The 20,539-nt window shown below is 43.1% G+C and overlaps 4 protein-coding genes across 6 annotated transcripts; 3 read left to right on the top strand and 1 right to left on the bottom strand.

Annotated features, from left to right (window-relative positions):
- Positions 1-541: 541 nt before the first annotated feature.
- Positions 542-7,686, top strand: phgdh (phosphoglycerate dehydrogenase; the record flags this gene model as incomplete). The annotated part of the gene is made up of 12 exons (XM_084443407.1): positions 542-679; positions 3,969-4,120; positions 4,289-4,354; positions 4,461-4,515; positions 4,671-4,769; positions 5,287-5,419; positions 5,541-5,689; positions 5,825-5,977; positions 6,387-6,525; positions 6,926-7,053; positions 7,153-7,378; positions 7,517-7,686. The coding sequence occupies 12 exons, from the start codon at positions 542-544 to the stop codon at positions 7,669-7,671; spliced, it is 1,593 nt and encodes a 530-aa protein (XP_084299533.1). The 3' UTR covers positions 7,672-7,686.
- Positions 7,687-9,479: 1,793 nt separating this feature from the next.
- Positions 9,480-14,245, top strand: klhl23 (kelch-like family member 23; the record flags this gene model as incomplete). Its single annotated transcript, XM_084443412.1, has 3 exons — positions 9,480-10,704; positions 10,799-10,951; positions 13,935-14,245. The coding sequence occupies 3 exons, from the start codon at positions 9,480-9,482 to the stop codon at positions 14,243-14,245; spliced, it is 1,689 nt and encodes a 562-aa protein (XP_084299538.1).
- A 645-nt stretch (positions 14,246-14,890) lies between these two features.
- ssb (small RNA binding exonuclease protection factor La) lies at positions 14,891-18,497 on the top strand. The gene is made up of 12 exons (XM_084443649.1): positions 14,891-15,020; positions 16,081-16,144; positions 16,252-16,355; positions 16,445-16,619; positions 16,722-16,829; positions 16,930-17,033; positions 17,212-17,274; positions 17,361-17,403; positions 17,539-17,676; positions 17,776-17,968; positions 18,129-18,251; positions 18,360-18,497. The coding sequence occupies exons 2-12, from the start codon at positions 16,088-16,090 to the stop codon at positions 18,446-18,448; spliced, it is 1,197 nt and encodes a 398-aa protein (XP_084299775.1). The 5' UTR covers positions 14,891-15,020; positions 16,081-16,087; the 3' UTR covers positions 18,449-18,497.
- On the bottom strand, positions 18,076-20,266 carry mettl5 (methyltransferase 5, N6-adenosine). Of its 3 annotated transcripts, none has more exons than XM_084443652.1 (7): positions 20,039-20,266; positions 19,805-19,919; positions 19,514-19,698; positions 19,342-19,424; positions 19,209-19,260; positions 19,074-19,123; positions 18,076-18,118 (listed from the first exon to the last, which is right to left on the bottom strand). In XM_084443652.1, exons 1-7 carry the CDS (start codon positions 20,136-20,138, stop codon positions 18,107-18,109), a joined length of 597 nt encoding a protein of 198 aa, XP_084299778.1. In that variant the 5' UTR covers positions 20,139-20,266; the 3' UTR covers positions 18,076-18,106. The 3 variants fall into 3 exon arrangements, with proteins under 3 accessions (XP_084299778.1, XP_084299777.1, XP_084299776.1); XM_084443651.1 differs by lacking the exon at positions 18,076-18,118 and adding an exon at positions 18,444-18,580; XM_084443650.1 differs by lacking the exon at positions 18,076-18,118 and having other exon boundaries at positions 19,003-19,123.
- Positions 20,267-20,539: the final 273 nt, after the last annotated feature.

The raw sequence follows: 20,539 nt of genomic DNA, 5'->3' as shown, positions 1-20,539 counted from the left end.
TGCCTCATACTCCAGATTAGTTTAGTTGAGTTTCTGTCACTGCCACATACTGAACACTCAACATGGCCTAATGACTAGAAAAAGACCTGTCATGTGGCAGCTTAATGCGAGTCAGGTGACTGTGTATCAGCCCATTAAGTCTCTCTTTTTTTTTTTACTTTACGATTTTGTGAAACCCCAACTGTTTCTGACAGTAGGCTATTGCGCAATGCAGGTTATCAATTGAAAATTAATTTTGCCACCACAGAACATAGACTGTCGCGCTAATAATATGAAATTGCAAACGTTTTGTATCTTATGTATTGACACTAATCCAGAGTAGACTTTCTGGAATCTGGGTTGAAGGCTGTCTGTTCGCTGGGCAGCGTCAGAAACAAGAGATGAGAGAGGGCGGGTTTCTCGGAGAAGGGGCAGTCCTAGCAGTCCTGCCCCCGATGCAAAACCGGTGGGGTTAGAATTAGAAACTTTCAGTGTGCCCGTCGATTTACGTCAGGATCACCCTCTCATGTGTGAAATCATCCCGAACGGAGAGAAGAGTAAAATGGCCCCGATATCCATCAAACGCCTTTTAATCAGTGAAAGTGTTGATCCTTGTTGTAAGAAGATTCTTCAAGAGAATGGCATCCAGGTTACAGAGAAGCAGAATATGAGTAAGGATGACTTGATTGCCGAGATAAAGGTAGGACGATCTCTGCGTCTGCGTGTCAGATAGCTAGCTATTGCATACTATTTAAGTTTGTTTAAAAACGACCATAGCCTACATTTTAAAACAACCTTTCGAGTTTTTCCAAAACAGTATAACGTTTTTAACCTGTTAAATCTTTCGGAGAAAAATAGTTTTTGTTTTCTACGTAGAATGAAGTATAGCCTTAAAAAAATGCCAGCTGCGTGTTACAGCCAACGTCTAGGATTATACCATAGGCTACTTTTTGAATGGATTGACAGTTTTTGCATGCATATCCTGCAGTTTAGTTCCCTTCTCTCGGATGAATGGCCTACCGCCCTCCAGTAAATCTGATGCAACTGCATCTGAGATTGGCTGAGACCTCCATCCTTTGTCGAGACAGAAAATTCCATTCTGTCTCACTGGGCTGCAACAACTATGTGCATGATTGACTTGGACGGAGGCCTTATGGTGCGTTCGTTTGTGGTCGGAGGTGGCAAGTCGCAAGTGGCAAAATTCCTACCTCCGACCTGTGTGCATTCGAGCTATATACCATTATATCACAGTTACCTAGTTATATCTAGTGCATTCGAGCAACTGGGGGCTGAGAAACATATCCGAATTTGCGACAAGGAAGTGCGAGTTCATGCAGCGTTTTATTTAATCATTCCTAGTAGCAAGTCGCAATTTGCCACCTCCCAGTTATAAACGAATGCACCATGAATTTTGCGGTGGCCGTTGCTTCCAGAAGCAATGCAGATATGAAAACAACAAAAAGAAAAACACATAGCCTACAAAAGCGTCTGCAAAGGAAAAACACAAAGACGACAGGTCCTTTTGATATCGGCACCGGGCAGAAGAACTAGGGCTTTGGGCATGGGTTACACGGCATCGTTTCGAGAACGAGAATGACAACGGAATGAGAATGAACTTTGGGTTACACGGCAACCGTTTCATCAGCATTGCTAGACGTTATTGTCGTTTCTTCTCGTCTTGACTTTTGGGCAGAAAAATGTGAAAAGAATCTTCAGGAGCAAAATGCAGTTAAACCAAATTTATTGAGCACGCCATACAGGTCAAATTTCGGCAGTACTACAGTTCTTTACTCGTGGCGAGTTTATATACTTGGCTTCAGGCCAGGATCACATGACAAACAAATTTGCATACAAAGGAGGTACATTTAACACGGATCTGGTCAACTAGTCTTGTAATTGGTCAATAGGTCACTGGGCTCTGCCCCCCTCCTGACATGGGGGCAGTCTTGGGGTTCTTCCTGTGTCCTGCTTTGATCACGTTTCAACTATAGACTTCAGAGGTGTTATCTTTATTGACTCAGGAACAAAGGAATGCTTACTCAGGACAGGGCATCTGTTTGTCATCTACATGTTAAACTACTTAAGTTAACAAAGTTCCTACTGAATTGAAGTTTATTCATTGTTCTTAGTAAATGGATTACTACATGAGAGTAATCCAAATGTATTGATGTAATACCGTATAAAAATATACTACATTATCATAATAGCAACGCCATTCGCAACAGTGGACATGCGTGTGCCTGTTGTAAACAGACCCTGTCAGTCATCTATGAAAATAATTTGTTTTGAATGCATTTATTTAGGGTTGCCTGTCTTCAATTATAGGAAATCTTGGATTTTGTTATAAATCTAGCTGTTATAAAATCACTATAACACACGGCCTCTTGTGGTTTATTGCTTTTATACAACGGTTACTACAGCTATTAGTGTAAAATAAACAGCAATGTAAAATATGAACATTTATTCAAAACGAAGCATCATTCTCTCAATTCCGCCGAGCAAAATAGTTCCCCTAATAAAAGGGTTGCCAAGTAACAACAACAACTACAATGCATTGGATGAAATGGGAGGCGCATTAATACTGAAAATGGAATGATATGCGGTCACAGGTGTGTGTTAACACGGCTTCCAGCCAATCAGAATCAAGAACCAGAACTAACCGTTGTATAAGTAGGCTATATGTAACTTCAATTTCACACTATTCTTTTGTTGTTGTGCATTAAAATAAATGAATGACAAGTGATGTTGTGTATGCCATTAATCACCTGGGTCTGAGGTCTGTGCCATGTTTGCTTGTAGAAGGGACCTGAACAGTCCAGCCATGGTAATATGGTTTATAGTCTTTGAGGCCAGCATCAGTGCTTAAGTATTGCTACTCTTGCATATACTGTATAATGAGATCAGAAACCTATATTGTTGGATATGCCTTAAAGGACAATGCTCGTTTTTGACAACCTGGACCTTATTTACGACATATTATAAGACATATTATAAGACGTTTGACTCACCGAGATCACTTTGGTGTAGTTCGGAGGCCTGTAGAAGAAATTTAAAATCCAGCGCGAGCCAGTATATCCATGTATGGCGGTGGTGGGGGCAACGAGAATGCAGCTTCTAAAAATCTATTTTCTGCCGCGAAACGGTTGTTTTAATCAATCTGTCTTGATGAATCGCTAGTTGTGCTTACATAGAGAGCATAGGCCTGTTGTGGTATTTCACATGCCTCTGTTATAGGATCTTTAGAAATGTCTTTAGACACGAAATAGCTTCCTCACTTGCTCCAGCACGCATGCGCACAGCGTGCTGGAGCAACGATTGCGCGCTGTGCGCATTAGTGCTGGAGCAAGTGAGGAAGCTATTTCGTTTCGAAAGACGTTTCTAAAGATCATGGCATGTGAAAACCACAACAGTTATGCTCTATGTAAGCACAACTAGCGATTCATCAAGACAGATTGATGAAAACAACCGTTTCGCGGCAGAAAATAGATTTTTAGAAGCTGCATTCTCGTTGCCCCCACCACCGCCATTACATGGATATACTGGCTCGGGATGGATTTTAAATTTCTTCTACAGGCCTCCGAACTACACCAAAGTGATCTCGGTGAGTCAAACGTCTTATAATATGTCGTAAATAAGGTCCAGGTTGTCAAAAACGAGCATTGTCCTTTAACTGCATGACAGCAGTATAAGAGCTGGCAACGGCACCGACAGTGGCACGATGATTCAACTGCCTTCATCAAAGTCGACCTGACCCAATAATCAAAGTAAACATTTGTTTATTGCCCCGCGAGGTCGCCCAGCCCCCAAGAGTTTTGGGGGAGGGGAATCAATTGTAAACAGTGCAGTACACACAGCTGTAATAATGAAATGTATTTGTATTGTGGTATACATGATATGTATTCCTGTGATAATGTGGCGCTGTTGTGGATGTATCGGCCACCGTACACATTTGATGAACACGTTTTACTAATGTCGACATTTCCGTTTAGGATTATGAGGGACTAGTCGTGCGGTCTGCAACAAAGGTTACAGCTGATATCATCAATGCTGCTGTTAACCTCAAAATCATTGGAAGAGCTGGAACTGGTGTCGACAATGTGGACGTGGAGGCTGCCACCAAAAAGGGCATAATAGTCATGAAGTAAGTTTGCAATCTACTGTAGCAGTTGAGTGGCCTACCGGACACTGTAGTTCAGTCAGTTGTTCTTTGCAGTTTATGATGAATATGAAATATTATTGTCATGCAGTCCTGAGTACTTGTCCGCTATATGATCTGGCTTCAGTATCTAAGTGTAACGCATCTTCACAGCACACCAAGTGGCAATACCATCAGTGCTGCAGAGTTGACATGCATCCTGGTGATGAGCCTCTCAAGGTCAGATATTGTCTCATGATGAAGCACAATTGTTTTTCTCAACATTTCTTGGCCACTTTCTCATTCGTACACTAGTTATAATCACATCCTTCTGATCTAATCTCAGACATGTGCCACAAGCAACCATGTCCATGAAAGCAGGGAACTGGGATCGTAAAAAGGTAATTAGAACAAAATATGTCTGTATTTTGACACACATTTACCATCGTTCGCTCCATTACTCCTCCAGTTATTACTAATCAGACATGAGCATTTAATCCATTAAGGTCTCAAACTGTTAAAGGAGCAGGACAACGTTTTGTTAATGATTTTGCAGTTCATGGGTGCAGAGCTGTACGGCAAAGTACTTGGAATAGTGGGACTTGGAAGAATTGGAAAGGAAGTTGCTACCAGAATGCAGTCCTTTGGCATGAAGGTGGGTTCAGAATCTTAGGGCGCTTTCACACCTAAAGGTCTAGACCAAGATCCAAACTAGAATCCTGTTTGGTGCTTTCACATTTGTTATTTTTTATTGATTAGTTCCTTAACTTTCGCTTTCATACCAGCGGACCAAAGGATTTTTGGTGGCAGACCTACATTATGTCGTCATCGCTTGCATGGGGGTGCGTCTCCCTATACTTGACACTGATTGGTTTGTGGATTCAGCGAACCTTGGTTCGAGCCTAGACCACCTCTTGAGGTCGGATCAAAGACCGAGTCTTTGATCCGTGCACCGTGGTCCAGGAGGTTTCACACCTGTCAATTTGGTTCGGATCAAACTGGAAAGTCTGAAAGGGACTTTCACGTTGTAGGTGTGAAAGTCCCTTTCACACCTACAACGTAGGTGTGAAAGGGTCCTTAGAGTCGACGTATCAATTGATGTTTCAGACTCAATTGTCCTGTAGGCTAGTACTGAGATGACATTAGGTAGTAGCTCTGTTTTCTCTCAACAGACCATTGGCTATGACCCAATCACTCCTCCTGAGGTGACGGCCAGCTGGGGGGTGGAGCAGATGTCGCTGGAGGAGCTTTGGCCCCAGTGTGACTACATCACTGTCCACACCCCCCTCATCCCCTCCACCACCGGTGAGGCTTACTGAGGCTCGCACAGTGCTGGACGGTTGTGGCACCAAAGTGTGGAGAGTTTCTATGATCAACATAAATGGTGTTTTCAGCTGAATTTCAAGTGAATTGTTGTCCCTCGCAGGTTTGCTGAACGATGCCTCGTTCGCCAAGTGTAAGAAAGGTGTGAAGGTTGTGAACTGTGCCCGGGGCGGCATCATCGATGAGGCGGCGCTTCTCAGAGCGCTGGAGTCTGGACAGTGTGGGGGAGCTGGCCTCGATGTCTTTGTTGAGGCGAGCAATACAAATGAAATGACATTTTTGGAACAGATTGTCCCTCTTCTTCATCTCCTCATCCCTAATATTGACAGTTTATTGTTGGTTGTTCATTTAAAGGCTCCCCTCTCATGCTAATATGTTCTGTCACAGGAGCCGCCCAGGGACCGTTCCCTGGTAAACCACCCTAATGTGATCAGCTGTCCTCACTTGGGAGCCAGCACCAGGGAGGCCCAGGCCCGCTGCGGACAGGACATCGCCCTGCAGATAGTGGACATGGTGAAGGGCAAAGACCTGGTTGGAGCTGTGGGTTTTCCTCCTGTCCTACTGCTGTTAAAGACAGCGCCTTGTAGCTTTAGAGTTGGATTTTGTTCTTACCTTTCACAAGCATGCAATAGTTGCAATAGAGACAAAGCACTCAGACCTTGAATATTTTCAGAATTGATCTTGTTATCCAAGAATCAGAGCAGTCGTGTAACAGAAAAGTGAACCTTCAAGGCTGGAGAATAAGGAATGTGTTCCTTGTACCAATGTGTTTCTATATCTGTTGCTTGTTGCAAAACTGGGTAGCATATTGGAGTAGTAACTGAACTGCTACAAAAGATCAGTACAGTAGCTTATTGTTTATAGTTCTTCCTTCCCAACTAAAGTACACGGCTCATAAGATATCTGACACCTTGTATCTGATAACATGTAATTTCATGTTTGAATGCAGGTGAATGCCCAAGTTTTGGCAAGCACATTCTCCCCAGAGGCTCACCAGTGGATCAAACTTGGAGAGGCCATAGGGGCTGTTTTACAATCCTGCACCACCTCCAAGACACCCATCAACGAAGTCACACTCACCACTCAAGGTAAAACAACCCTGGCTTTCCGCACTTCCCTGACTGTCAATCAGATTCATAGATTTGGTACAAGACCCAATTAAATTCACTATTGCTTATTCTATGGTTTGCTTGAACTTGATTCTGACTGGTTGAAAGATGGGCATCAGATAAGATGCAGTTTATCTACATCGAGCATAATCTTGGAGCCGGGCAGGAACATTTCACTATTACTGTACACCGTACATTGCATGTGACAAATTAAATTAATCTTGAAACCTGAATCATATTATGTTGCATAACCGGTATTGTCTGTGATCATGATGAAGAAAGTGGAATGTGGTCTTAACTGCAGTTTGCTGCCCTCTGGTGGTAGGTGCCAGTTATTACAAAATGAATGACCTTCACATTTACTTTTTATGCAAACCAGGTAACTGTTTAAAAAGCTCCACTGGTTACATGGCTTCAGCGGTAATGGTTGGACTGCTGACTGATGGGTCCAAAAGTTGCCCTAATCTGGTCAATGCCCTGATGTTGGCCACAGAATCTGGTATCAAGGTAACAGAAATGGACACTTGGGCGAAGATATAACATTCCTATGAAATGATTGACTGTAAAACACAGTCTTTATTTATGTTGTCTTTATTTACTCTTCAGGTAAACAGAAACCATAGCCAGGCAGGTGAGGGGATGACCCAGGGTGTGTTTGACGTGGAGATCGCTGTCAACGGATCGCAGTTCAAGGCCTCTGGTTCCGTCCAGGGAGGGGTTCCGGTGCTGCTAGAGCTGAACGGCAGCGCGTTCCGTCAGCCGGTTCCTCTCGCTGGAAACCTGCTCTTCTTCAAAGCTGCAGCTGGCCCTCAGCTCCTACCCTCTGTGACTGGTGAGTTCCTCCTCACGCTCTGTTAACTCACCAGCCACCTCTGTCACTGTGGCTTCACTCACTCTGCTGTATCACAGTAAAACATGCTTTAAAACCTGGCAAACGTATTTTTATCCACCTCTCTCTCCTTTCCTGCAGGGTTGCTTGCCACAGCCGGAGTGCAGATGGAGTTGTTTAGCGCCCCTGCAGCACGCGGTGGCGATCAGTGGTACTGCATGGGTTTATCCTCTCGGCTGGGAGATCTCGGTGCCCTGAACCCCCTCGTAAAGGAAGCAGCTCAGCTCTCTGTGTAAACGATAGTTCATGGTTATTACAATCCAGAAAAACAAGTACAACATTCCAACATAACAATCTAACCTGCTAAGACTGTTGGTGTTATAAATGGTTCCCTATGGGCTTTTAGCATTTACGTACTTAGAAAACTTGTAGAGCAACACTCCTTGATTATAGTCTTAATCAGTTGATGATAAATGTTACTAAAAGTATTTGAATCGTTTTTGAGATGCTGGGTATTTAATTAAAATTGTAGAATTTAATTAAAATATCATTACTGTTAAACTGTTTCTTTTAGTTGACTATTTACAGCTTTCTAGGATTTTATGTTCAAATATTTATTGTCCCGCTCGGGGAAATTTGGTTTGCAGATGAGGTTTTAAGATAAATACACAATTAATACAAATGGCCACATCAAAAACATAACATCTACTGCCAGACAATAAGGACGACAAGGACGACGATAACATCCCATGTCTGTGAGTTCATTGTTAGTAGCCTAGATTGTTTTAACACTGCCCAGTCTGTGCAATCAAAGAAAGCAACCCTGTAGGGCAAGAGAACGATCCTTTATACTTTTTCCCCATCTTTGGCCAGTGAATGTTTAAATCCTATTTCTGGTTTCATTATTCCTCTGGGAGTAAGTCACCATAAGTCACTTTGGCCTTTTCCCTACTTATAGCCTATGTTTAAAAATCTAAATGCAGTGGGTTTCGTTCGTTACACTCCGATTGCAGATTATGCAATGGTCATAATCCCAAGGATTAGGCTAAAACTGCCATGGAAACGAAAGAGAATGGCCAGTTGAATGTTTTTTATTTGACTGGCGGTGCATGGACCTATTTTTGACTGGGGGTGCGGGAATATGACCCCCCAACGTTGCATAAGGACTCTGCGACCAGCCTACTGTTGGTGAAGACTGGCGTTATCTTGTCCGTGCCCCAGTGAAGAGTCCTAGGAAGATCGAGGGTTTGTCCCCTGAGAATAAGTGGACTCTGAGAGATAAATTCTCAGAGAGATAAATACGCTACCGAGCCTGGAGTCCAAAATATTATCAGGGGAGAAACCCGCGATATCTCCGCTCTTCACACACAACAAGATTACTGTAGGTTCTTTTCTCGAACGTTGTCTTGGGGCGGAGAATTTGCCAGTCGCAATAATAGGCTATAGCGTGCTGTTGGTGATTCGCTGAAGGAAATTCTTGGCTGGTTGTAACAAGGTAGGAAGGGCTGGCTTGGATATGGAGCAGTGACAACCGGTGCCTCTCCAACTATACACAACAGATACCAAAATAGGACAGCAGTGCAAACGTCCTGATCTTATTTGAGGTTCATGAGTGTAGACTGCAGGACTGCTCCTTAGACAAGAACACTAAAGAGCTCTTTCCTCTGTTATAACGGACCGCCGTCCGTCCATTGCGTAAAGGTAAGCGCTAATAATTTTCTATTGACTAGGGTTTGTTGAACATTGTAGGTTGATTAGACTTGAATTTCCTATGGCATAAATATCGTCAGCATATTCAGGCGTTTAAGATTGACTCTCACAAGTGTATAACTCTACAAGAGCTAGGCCTACTAAAAGATTACCAGAACCATAATGTGGAACATACATTAGAGGGCTTTAATTTGTTAATGAGCTGATTTTCGAGACTAGCTAAATTCACCATGCAGTAGGCTATATAGGCTATATGATATTCAAAATGAATGTACAATTTAAAGTTAATTTGTTATGCCTCCATACACACTTCTCATTAAATATTTAAAGTTTTTACTAATTAATGATGACAATCCCAATCTCATGTTATATGTCTATTTATTTCCTAGCCACCATGTCAGACAAAGGAAAAGAACGCTACGTCTATGACTTCTGTGACATCCTCCATCCATCTGAACTGTTGGACGCTCTCAGAGAGTTCTACACCAGCGGCCTTTTCACAGACATCAGCCTCCAGTGTGCCACGGGCCAGGTCTTCAGCTGCCACAAAGTAGCGCTGGCAGCCCGCAGCTCATATTTCAAAGTCATGTTCACGGCCGACATGAAGGAGCGGTCGAACGACCTCATCAAGCTCGTTGGTATCGACTGCGAGGTTCTGAGGGCTTTGGTGAACTATGTCTACACCTCCAGGGTGAGCATCACTCAGAGCAACGTACAGAGCCTGCTGGAGGCAGCTGACCTCCTCCAGTTCGGCTCCGTCAAGCAGGCCTGCGAGGAATTCCTCGTCCGCTTCCTGGACGTGGACAACTGCTTGGGCATGCACTCCTTCGCGGAGCTGCACGTCTGCGTCGCCCTGGAGCGGGAGGCGCGCAGGGTGATGCTCGGCAGGTTCGAGGAGCTCGTGCAGCAGGAGGAGATCCTGGAGGTGGACTGTGAGAAACTGACTTCCCTCTTGTCTGCAGAGAACATCAACGTGTGGAGGGACGAGGTGCTTCTGGACGCGGTGGTCAAATGGATCACCCACGACTTGGATAGCCGCATCGATCACATCCGCGACCTGCTCCATTGTATCCACTTGGACCTGGATGAGATGGACTTCAAGACGGCTCTGGACGTACAGAGACAGTGTTTACTTGGTAACGAGGGGCAAGTTCGATCTCTGATTGTCCGTTCTTTGAAGTCTAACTGCAAGGATAATCCTGCAAACTGCAAAAAAACATCCTCGAGCATGTATATTGTCGGAGGGTACTACTGGCATCCGCTCTCTGAGGTCCACATATGGAATCCAATTAGTAACACGTGGTTGCAAGGAAAAGATATGCCAGACCACACGAGAGAGAGCTATAGTGTCACTTTACTCAGGGCAAATATTTATGTGACAGGAGGCTACAGGACAGACACCATCGAGGCCCTGGACACGGTTTGGATATACAATTGTGATAGTGATGAGTGGACAGAAGGATGCCCCATGCTCACGGCCAGATACTACCACTGCTCTGTGACCTTACGCGGCTGTATTTATGCCATCGGAGGGTACAGAGGGGGCGCGCCTGAACGAGAGACAGAGTTCTATGATCCTTTACAGAAGAAATGGTTCCCTGTGGCCAATATGATCCAAGGTACAATATAAAAGACTTGAACTTCATGTTTATTATCATATAGCATTTATTCATAGAATGATACCGTGTAACATTTTTTTCTACTGTTCAAAAGGTGTAGGAAACGCCACTGCTTGTGTAAATGGCGATACGATCTACATGACAGGCGGCCACTATGGATACAGAGGAAGCTGCACCTATGAACACATTCAGACCTACAGGCCTGACAGTGATGAGTGGACCATCCTCACCATAAGTCCTCATCCAGGTATGACAATAGAGGAAACTAATCATTTCCATGCATACGGTACGGCAGAATTAGATTAATTGAAATTAAATAATGTCTGATAAATTAAGATAGGTCTTGTCGCCTGGACACATCAGTTCCAATGCTTCCAATGCTAATCCAGCACAATAAGAGCGGGATAGCCAGTTAGCTCATTATCTCACAACAATTAGCAGCAGCTTCCATAACATTAATGGTAGCGGTCAGTGGCTAAAGCAGTTACACTGACGATTACTGTAACGTTAGCTATTTTGCTGCAATTGGTTCAACTTCTGTTTCTGGACAAAGGTAAGGGATAAACCCAGATAACACAAGGCTAGCGGACCTACAGTGGGTCCCCGATGGACGAGTTGGCGGACCTCCGGCGGAATATAACACAAGGCTAGCGGACCTACAGCGGGTCCCCAATGGATGCTCCACCACCATTCCACCGGTAGTTAATTGTCTTTATCCTAGGCCCATTGGCCGTGGGGTCCGTTGCATGGTGGCGAGACTCCGCCCCCTCGCGTCAGAGCGGTTCTGGTGTAGTGCAGTTACTTCCGGGCAATCTCCATACACCCACTGGTGAAAACCGTGTCTCTGAGTTGTGGAGTTTATGGCATGGATAGTGGCGTGGTGGCGAGACTCCGCCTGCTTGGGTCAGAGCTGATTGAGTGAAGTACAGTGACCTCTGGGCAATCTCCTTGCACCCACTGGCGAAGACCGTGCGTCTCTAGCCCACTCAGGGGCTGAGTTGTGGGATCCTTGGCGTGGATAGTAGCGTGTTGGCGAGACTCCGTCCCCTCGGGTCAGAGCTGGTCATGGACAGTGTACCTCTCTCCGGGCCACCCACCTGCCCCCACCAGTGAAGACCTTGTGTCTTCTAGCCCACTCGAGGGCTGAGTTGTGGGGTCCGTGGTGTGGTGGCGAGACTCCGCCCCCTCGTGTCATATTGGGTCGGGGGCAGTAGAGCCCTCTACGGGCTACCCACCTGCCCCCACTGGTGAAGACCGTGTTTCTCTAGCCCTCTCGGGCTGATTTGTGGGGTCTGTGGCGTGGACAGTGGCGTGGTGGCAAGACTCCGCCCCCTCGTGTCATATTGGGTCAGGGGCTGTGGACCCCTCTATAAACCCTTTATACACATTATTTGACCTTTCAATTCTCTTCACTTACATAAACAGACAGTGAGTGTGTGGTCTCTGAAATAATAAAGAAATATAATGTATAACTAACAGAAATACTTACACAAATAAACTAAATAGTCTAACTCAAATACTCATTGAATTGCTGAAACTGAACAAGGAACAGTCTATCTAAGCCTGTTGCTGCCCTCCCGTGGCCGAAAACGGTAAATGCTCTTGTGGTAGCAACAGAACTGCAGGTTCTGGAACCATGGGCCGTGTCCGAAATGCCTGCTACCTGCTATATTGCAGGTGAGAGGTAGCATGCTACTTAGTACCTATTACTCCACGAAAATGATATAGCAGGCGAGAAAATGTAGCATGCTACTCGAGTCAGGTGACGGGAATGCGTGGGTTACGTTGTTACGTCACGCTGAGAAGAAAAGGCGCTCAGTTACCCAGACCTCGAACCTGTGGTTAGTTTTCTGTGGTAATTTCTGTGGTATTTTTATTTCTCCACAATGCCCGGTATATACTGTATGCCCGGCATCAAACATGTTCTAAATCAGGGTATTATTATTATTACACGTTCATGTGGATTTTTAATGAGCGTTCACCGCTCTCCCCGCTGTATTGCATGTCCCTGCATTAGCATTGTTAAGTACCTGCCATTAAATCACGATTCTGTCAAATATATCATTTAGAAAAATTATTTCTTTATCCAGGCACCTTAGTTTTAACAGTTTCATTATAGCGGAGCAGGTTATATTTGCTCGTATGTGGTATTTATCTTGTTCACAAGTTCGCGATCGTACAGCCAGGCTACAGAGCTCCAGAAACCGTAGCCATAGCAGAGGACTCTGGGCCGGCCATAATGTGATGCAGCTCGGCTTGGCATAGGGGTTCCTGAAGCTCTGTAGCCTGGCTGTACGATCGCGAAGTTGTGAACAGAATAAATACCACATACGAGCAAATATATAAACTGCTCCGCTATAATGAAACTGTTAAAACTAAGATGCCTGGATAAAGAAATAATTTTTCTAAACGATATATTTGACAGAATCGTGATTTGATGACAGGTACTTAACAATGCTAATGCACTGCTTCCTGGCATCGGCCATGACAGCTGTCCTGAAAATTTCTCTGAAAGGTGATGTGATTTCCGGAATAGCATGCTCTGAACTATGCTACGTTTTTCGCCGTTTTTTTCGTCAATATAGCAGGCGAGGTAGCAGGCGAGAATAGCAGCCGAGAGGTAGCAGGCACAGTTTTGAAGTAGCATGCTACATCTCGCCTGCTATATAGCAGGTAGCAGGCATTTCGTACACGGCCACTGTCTATCTAAGCCTGTTGCTGCCCTCCTGTGGCCGAAAACGGTAAATGCTCTTGTGGTAGCAACATAAAACTGCAGGTTCTGGGACCACTGCCTCTTGTGGTAGCAACATAGAACTGCAGGTCAACAACGGGACAAAGGGAGTGACGACTACTGGACATTTGCTATTCTAGCCAGCCATGCACAAAAATATCTGTGGATATGTGCATGTACAGTATGCACTGTATGTATATTTGAATATTATACATATATACAGACTGTATGTATATTATATCCTATATTTCTGCACACTGTATGTATATATTTCTTGTAATGTAATTTAATCTATTTTGTATATTCTCTATGTATATTCTTTATTCTGCTGTACTTTTTCCCCACTACTGCTGTACTTTTCCACTGATGACTATTAAAGTATCTATCTATCTATCTATCTATCTATCTATCTATCTATCTATCTATCTATCTATAGCTATATGTACAATTTGTTGGATTCTGCTAAGAACTGTCCTCCTGTTTTCTTTTTTTTCCCCAGAGTATGGCCTCTGCTCTGTCTGTCTTAATGATAAGCTGTACTTGGTGGGTGGCCAGACAACGATCACAGACTGCTATGACTCGAACAGTAACGAGTGGAGACAGATGTCTGTGATGAAGGAGAGGAGGATGGAGTGCGGTGCTGTAGTAATAAATGGCTGCATCTACGTGACAGGTGGATACTCTTATTCAAAGGGGACTTATCTACAGAGTATCGAAAAGTATGACCCTGAACTGGACACCTGGGAGATAGTTGGAACACTCCCCAGTGCAGCAAGATCACATGGCTGTGTTTGTGTTTATAGTGTATAATGTCAGTGTCGATTGATATTATTGCTATCCCCTTGTGCTACATGAGATGAGGCAATAACAACAAAAACTCCATGTTAATGTGGTTACACCTTTGGCCCCATCAACTGATCATTGTTAGTATGTGGTTTATGATCATTTTAATTAATGTGGTCTTCTTTTTTTCAAGGATTTGGACAAACCTGTGTTAATTGATACCCATCAGTTAAAAAAAGCATACTTTCTATGAAGCACTTCTAGTGGTCCACCCTTCTTCTCCAGCTCTGTGGCTCATAAGCTGATGTATATGAGACTTATCACACAACCTAAACATATTTCCTGATGATACTGTTATAAAATAAGTTTACCTTGTGGTGCAAGATTTTCCACAAGAATACAGTAGGCTTGCCAACACCACAGTTGCACCATGGTTTTAAATGCACAGAAACGAGGTGTGTGTATCGTTCCATCAACTCATTCAAGCCGTGTTACTTTGTAAAATAAATGCTTTACAACGTTATCTTATTTTCCTTTCTATTGTTGGAATGAAAGTGACACCCAAACTAGCAACAACACGTGTCCCTTTCCATCGACATTACATAACCATACGCGCTTTGCCAGAGCGGTATATTTTCGGACGTCCTCGGCATCCGTAGCACGCAGTAATCGGTCCACGCTTCCCTGCGAGCGTGAAGCAAAGTGACTCAGATTTAGCTATAGCTAGATGAAAAACCCCTTAAAGAAATCCTGAAGCCAACTAAAAGTATCAAACACACATCAAAACAGTCAACGCCGCTCGGTAAGTATAGCCGCAACTACTTGCTTTCCCAATATGAGTAACGTTAAACCCTACCACGTTTGTTTGTGGAAGTGTCCCGCATGGTGCTGACTGTCTCGGCTAGTAGTAGCACTAGCTGCTACCAAACAGGAATGCCGCTGGTTTCAGTAGTTATGGATCAAAAGAGAACCTAGCTATCTTGACTGCACATATCCAATCCATCTGCTGGGGTCACGTTATAAGTCACAGCCGGTTTAACAAGTCGTCTCCTGCTGTGTCGTCGTTGTGCCCTGCCATGCTAACGTTAGTTGGCCGGTGGCAAATATTTACTATTAGCTAACTTCATCTTTTATTTCATACAAAAGAGCTAGCGATTACATGTAAATAGCCCAACTGAACCATGTTTATACAATCCGAAGAGCACGGTGACTGGCTACTTCCAGACATGATGGAAGTTGGCATGCAAGCAAGCCTGCTGCCAGCAACGATGGCATAAGCAGGTTGAGAGTGCGAATTATGAATGAATGCCGGAGCGCAGCTAACCTCTCTGTAATGTAGCTAGAACTGCCATTTGGCTAAACCTATGTATTTTAACGTATGTATTGAAGTGGCCATTCACTTCTATAAGTTAGCAGTGGATTTGGCAGAAACACGGTTTTGCTCTGGACGCCCTCGTTTACGTCATGAATGTTTAGGCAAACTTGATTTTTTTTTTTTTAAAGAGGAAAACTCATTGTTTATGAAGCTATTTAACATCAAATCAAATTCTTTATGCAACCACGAGAAGCGAAATGTTGATTAATTGATTTTATGGATATAGCAGACATTAAAAATCCATAACATGCCAATTGAAACTTATTTTCAACACGGTCCCTGATGACTTAACAAGACGCAGTCACACACAACATCCATATATCCCCCTAAAACAATAAGCAACAACAACAAAAAATAACATAAATTGACAACTTACATCATCGACATACAATCCTAACACCTTCTAGACCCTGTTCTCATAACCTAATTGAAATCACCCCCAGCTCCAGTGCTTAGACATTTATTGTATACGTTATTCTCCATACAGACCAATCATGGCAGACAACCAGGAAATGACGTCCCTTGAAATGAAGGTTGCTCAACAGATTGAGGTAATTTAATGTTTGTGTAAAAATATATCTTACTGATTGAAATTGAATGGTGTGCACCTAATGAAATGCAACAGCACTATTTGACTAATGTTAATTTCTCTTTAAAGTACTACTTCGGAGATCACAATCTTCCTCGTGACAAGTTTCTCAAAGAACAGCTACAGCTTGATGATGGCTGGGTCACCCTGGAGACCATGCTCAAATTTAACAGGTTTACACAATTTACTTTTACGAATTTCTCTAGAATGTTGGAAGGCTGGCTTGTCTGCCCATGTTCACTCTTTCCATCTTATATTTTAGGCTGAAATGTTTAACAGAAGACATGAAAGTCATCATTGAATCCTTGCGCAAGTCAAAGACGGGTCTCATAGAAATAAGTGAGGATGAGACTAAAGTCAGGAGGTCTCCAAGCAAACCTCTGCCGGAAGTTAACGACGAGTACAAAGACGTTCTTATGCACAAAACTGTGTACATTGTAAGTTGATTATTGACAAATTGGAATTAAAACCATTATTTACATGACACCATGCTTCTGACACATCCCATCATAATCATATTCTATTTCTGTATCTCCCAGAAAGGTTTCCCGCTGGAAACAACCCTTGATGATATTCAGACGTGGCTGAATGGCAAATGCAGTGTAGAGAACATTCAAATGAGAAGAACCTTGGAAAGGAAGTTCAAGGTTAGGGTTGGCGCATAAGAAGCATGTGAAGGAGATGATTCCAGTGACCTGTCCACAAATTAATATTACAATTTCAAATTGAATATTACTTTTATTTTAGGGCTCAGTTTTCCTGGTGTGTGAGACAGAAGCAGCAGCAAAGGAGTTCATTCAGCGCACCGACATTAAAACCTTCAAAGAGAATGAAATGCTCATCCTGCTACGGTGAGTGCAGTAGATTGAGATAAAATATCTGTGGAATAAGATGTGTTCATCAGGCAGAAACTAGATCTGCAAAGATTATTTTTACTGCAAATATTGCAATGTTTTGCTTTGCAGAACACAACACTTTGATTGGATAAAATAAGAATATTTAAATAATTAACTGCTTTTTAATCTTCAGAGTGGACTATCACGCAAAGAAGAAACTGGAGTGGAAGACTAATAAGGCAGCTAAAGCTAAACAGTAAGCACACACTGCTATCAGGTTTACCTTTTATTTGTATGGAGAAATGAGGATCCAAATGAATGGTCCAAATCTTGTATTTACAGAGACAAGGAAGCAAAAGAAAAGCAAGCGGATAAAGAGGAAATGGTGAGATCTCTGGTAGTGGAGTCGGAAGTAAAAAGGGAAACCATTTAAGGATAAAAAGGGAAACCATTTAAGGATAAAGTGTATGTGTTGTAAAGCCATCTAAATTATATCTGATTTTCCTCTCTTGCATTCTAGAAATCTCTAGATGAGCAGACGGGGTGCTTGATGAAATTCTCTGGAGAGCTTGAGTTTGTCTCAAGATCAGACTTTCATGAATTGTTCTCGGGTCATGGTCAAATCAAATGGATCGATTTCTCCAGGGGTGCTAAAGAAGTAAGACAACAGCTGTTAACTCGGCAATGATTCTGATCTGATTCTGACAACAACAAAAAAACAATGTGCAATTGTGACTACATCCCTTTTATTCTGAAGGGTACCATCCTCTTCAGAGCAAGTGCCAAGGAAGCACTTGATAAGGCCACAGAGGCACACGGAGGGACTTTGCAACTGAAGGACCAAGATGTCACATGGGAAGTTGTGGAGGAGGGAGATGCTGAGAAGGAGCTACTGAAAAAGATGATCCAAGACCAACAAGAAACGTTCAATAAAAGAGGGAGAGGCAGAGGTAGCGGTCTTGTCAGATTAGAGTAAATCCTTAAACGTCCATATCACCTGGTGTGGATAGACTTTCCCGTCAGTCGTAAAACACATTCTAAATTACTGGGTTGGTGTATTGTAGTCGATGGGATGAGAAACTGAGCTTTTATTTTCTTGCCTTCTTCCAGGTGGTAGAGGAAGGTCAGGTGGCAGAGGAGGCAGAGGAGGCCGGAGGGACAGAGGTGGACGAGACCAGAACAAAACACAGTACAAGGGCAAGAAGACTGTATTTGACAGTGATAATGACGATGGTAAGTTGTTTTGAGTATTCCAAGAAATCTCTGGTTGAGAAGTTATGCTTGCATAAGACATGTCAAACCGTAATCCACAATTGATTGATTTCTCAATTTCATCATCAGCACCTCCAAGCCCGAAAAAGAGAGCTCTGGAAGGAGCAGACACTGATTCCCCAGCTGCAAAGGTTGGCAAAACGGAGAATGGATCTTAGATAGCAGATAATGAGCACATCTCATTTGAAAACATTTATTAGAAAAACATTGAAAAAGCAGAATGACTCAAATCCATTCCATTGGAAGCTTCATGTTGGGGAGAACCTTAGAAAGTCCACCTTGATGTCAACCTGGGGGGGGGGGGTGACATTAGTTGCACCAGTTCTCTGCCTTTATCAGTGGTTGTGTATCTTTCCTGAACCTACTTTGTCTTATTTAACAAGAATATCATGTTGTTCTGTGCTGTCTGACACAGCATTTCATTTCTACAAGAGCATATTTTATGTTAATCAACAAGAATATCATGTTCTGTGCTGTCTGACACAGCATTTCATTTCTACAAGAGCATATTTTATGTTAATCAATGTTATATAAAGATTTCCATGATAGAAACTTGTGCTCAGAAAACAAGGTATAATTAGCACATCTGGCAGTGCGATATCAAGAATGAATTCCCCCCCCATATTCATTTTGCTTGTGAAAGGTTAAGTTGTAAACTGATATCGTTCCTTTCATGTTTGCTCTTGTGAATAGCCAATAAAGTTTTTGATTTTAATAGCCTTTGTCTTTAATCTAGCTTCTTTGAAAGCAGAAACATGGGTGTTTGAGCAACGTCAATCTTACCGATTTCTTTTTGTGGAACTTGTAAGAAGCTGGCAAGTCATATCTTAACTCTGTCACAGAGAGAAACATTATCAGTAATTTACTTTACATTCTGGTATTACAGAGGTTCATCTACACCATGCCAACGAGACCCACCTGCTATTACTTCCATTTTCACTCCCCAGTCACTTGCCTTCTTCTGTATGTGCTGTAATCAGAGTTGGAATTAAGACATTTTAATGGAATCATGGTTACTGAAATTCTGGAACACTTGTATTTTGCTACTAACTTCTCGTGTTGATGTCTTGTGTAGTGAATACACTGCTGTCTTGGCCATAGTCAAAGCTGTCCTGAGAAACAGCATGTCCATGCCTGCATTTTAAGAAAGTAAATATCTTAACAAACGACTTATGACTGGACATTCAAGTAATGTATTACCATGAAGGTCATTGTTAACTCACCTTGGTTGTGTTTTGTGCCAAATGGTGGATTCATTATCACAGTGTCAAACCTTTTGGCATAAGAATCAGTTCCCATAGTACATATGTCACAACGGATCAGATCCAGGTTAGTAAGCTCATATTCCTCCGTGTTCCTTCTAAATATCTCCAATGCATCGTCGTCAATGTCGAACCCCACACAGAGACTGCAAATCAAAGTGAAAATGGTGCCACGGTTAAGAAAAAACACAAGCATAACTCCGATTTGTAGTTAATTTTAGTTGGATCTAAACCAAATGTCTGACAACTTACCCTGCATCGAGGACCGCCGCACCGATGCTGAGAACGCCGCATCCACATCCCAGATCTGCGACTAACTTGCCCCCGATGTCATCAAATGTGTTATGGATCGTGTAAAGCATACACGCTGAGAATGGATACGTACGACCAGTTATAATGGCAATGACTGACTCAACCACAGACTGTCACACACGGACCCAACAAGCTAGCTAACATTAGCTATATGCCCATGTGGGTTGTACGTACCTGCAATATGGGGGCTAGTTGGATACTGCTCTAGAAGGATCTTTGGTTTTTCAAAAACGTCTACTTGTTGAAGGCAACTCTCAAGCTCTTTCAATTTCATTCTGATCGATTTTACGCTATATGGTCTACCCCTGATGTGCACCAGGCAAGGCCACGGAGGAAAACGAGCTGGAGTGAGAGAGCGTTGAGTGAATACGTTTTGTAATCCCGCGTCCTCTCGAACCAACCCGGCGGGTAGGAAGGGGTTAGCCGACGAACCCTGTTACAGAATATGATTAAGTAAAACATGTGTCAGGAAAAAAACTAATTTCAACTCAGTAGTTACTGACAGGGAGTACTACAGATGGAACGGAAAAGAAGATAGAAAGTTGCTTGTCCAGAATTCGAGTGCAAACTCCTCACCGGCCCATGGACAAGCCACCCCTGGAATTCAAAACAAGTGAACTTGTTATGGTGGAGTATCAATAAAATAATCCGAAAGAGGACAGGAATTATAAGTAG

Source organism: Borostomias antarcticus (assembly GCF_949987555.1).
Source record: "Borostomias antarcticus genome assembly, chromosome: 9".
In the NCBI taxonomy this organism is placed as follows: domain Eukaryota; kingdom Metazoa; phylum Chordata; class Actinopteri; order Stomiiformes; family Stomiidae; genus Borostomias; species Borostomias antarcticus.
This window is presented reverse-complemented; position numbering and strand designations above follow the sequence as displayed.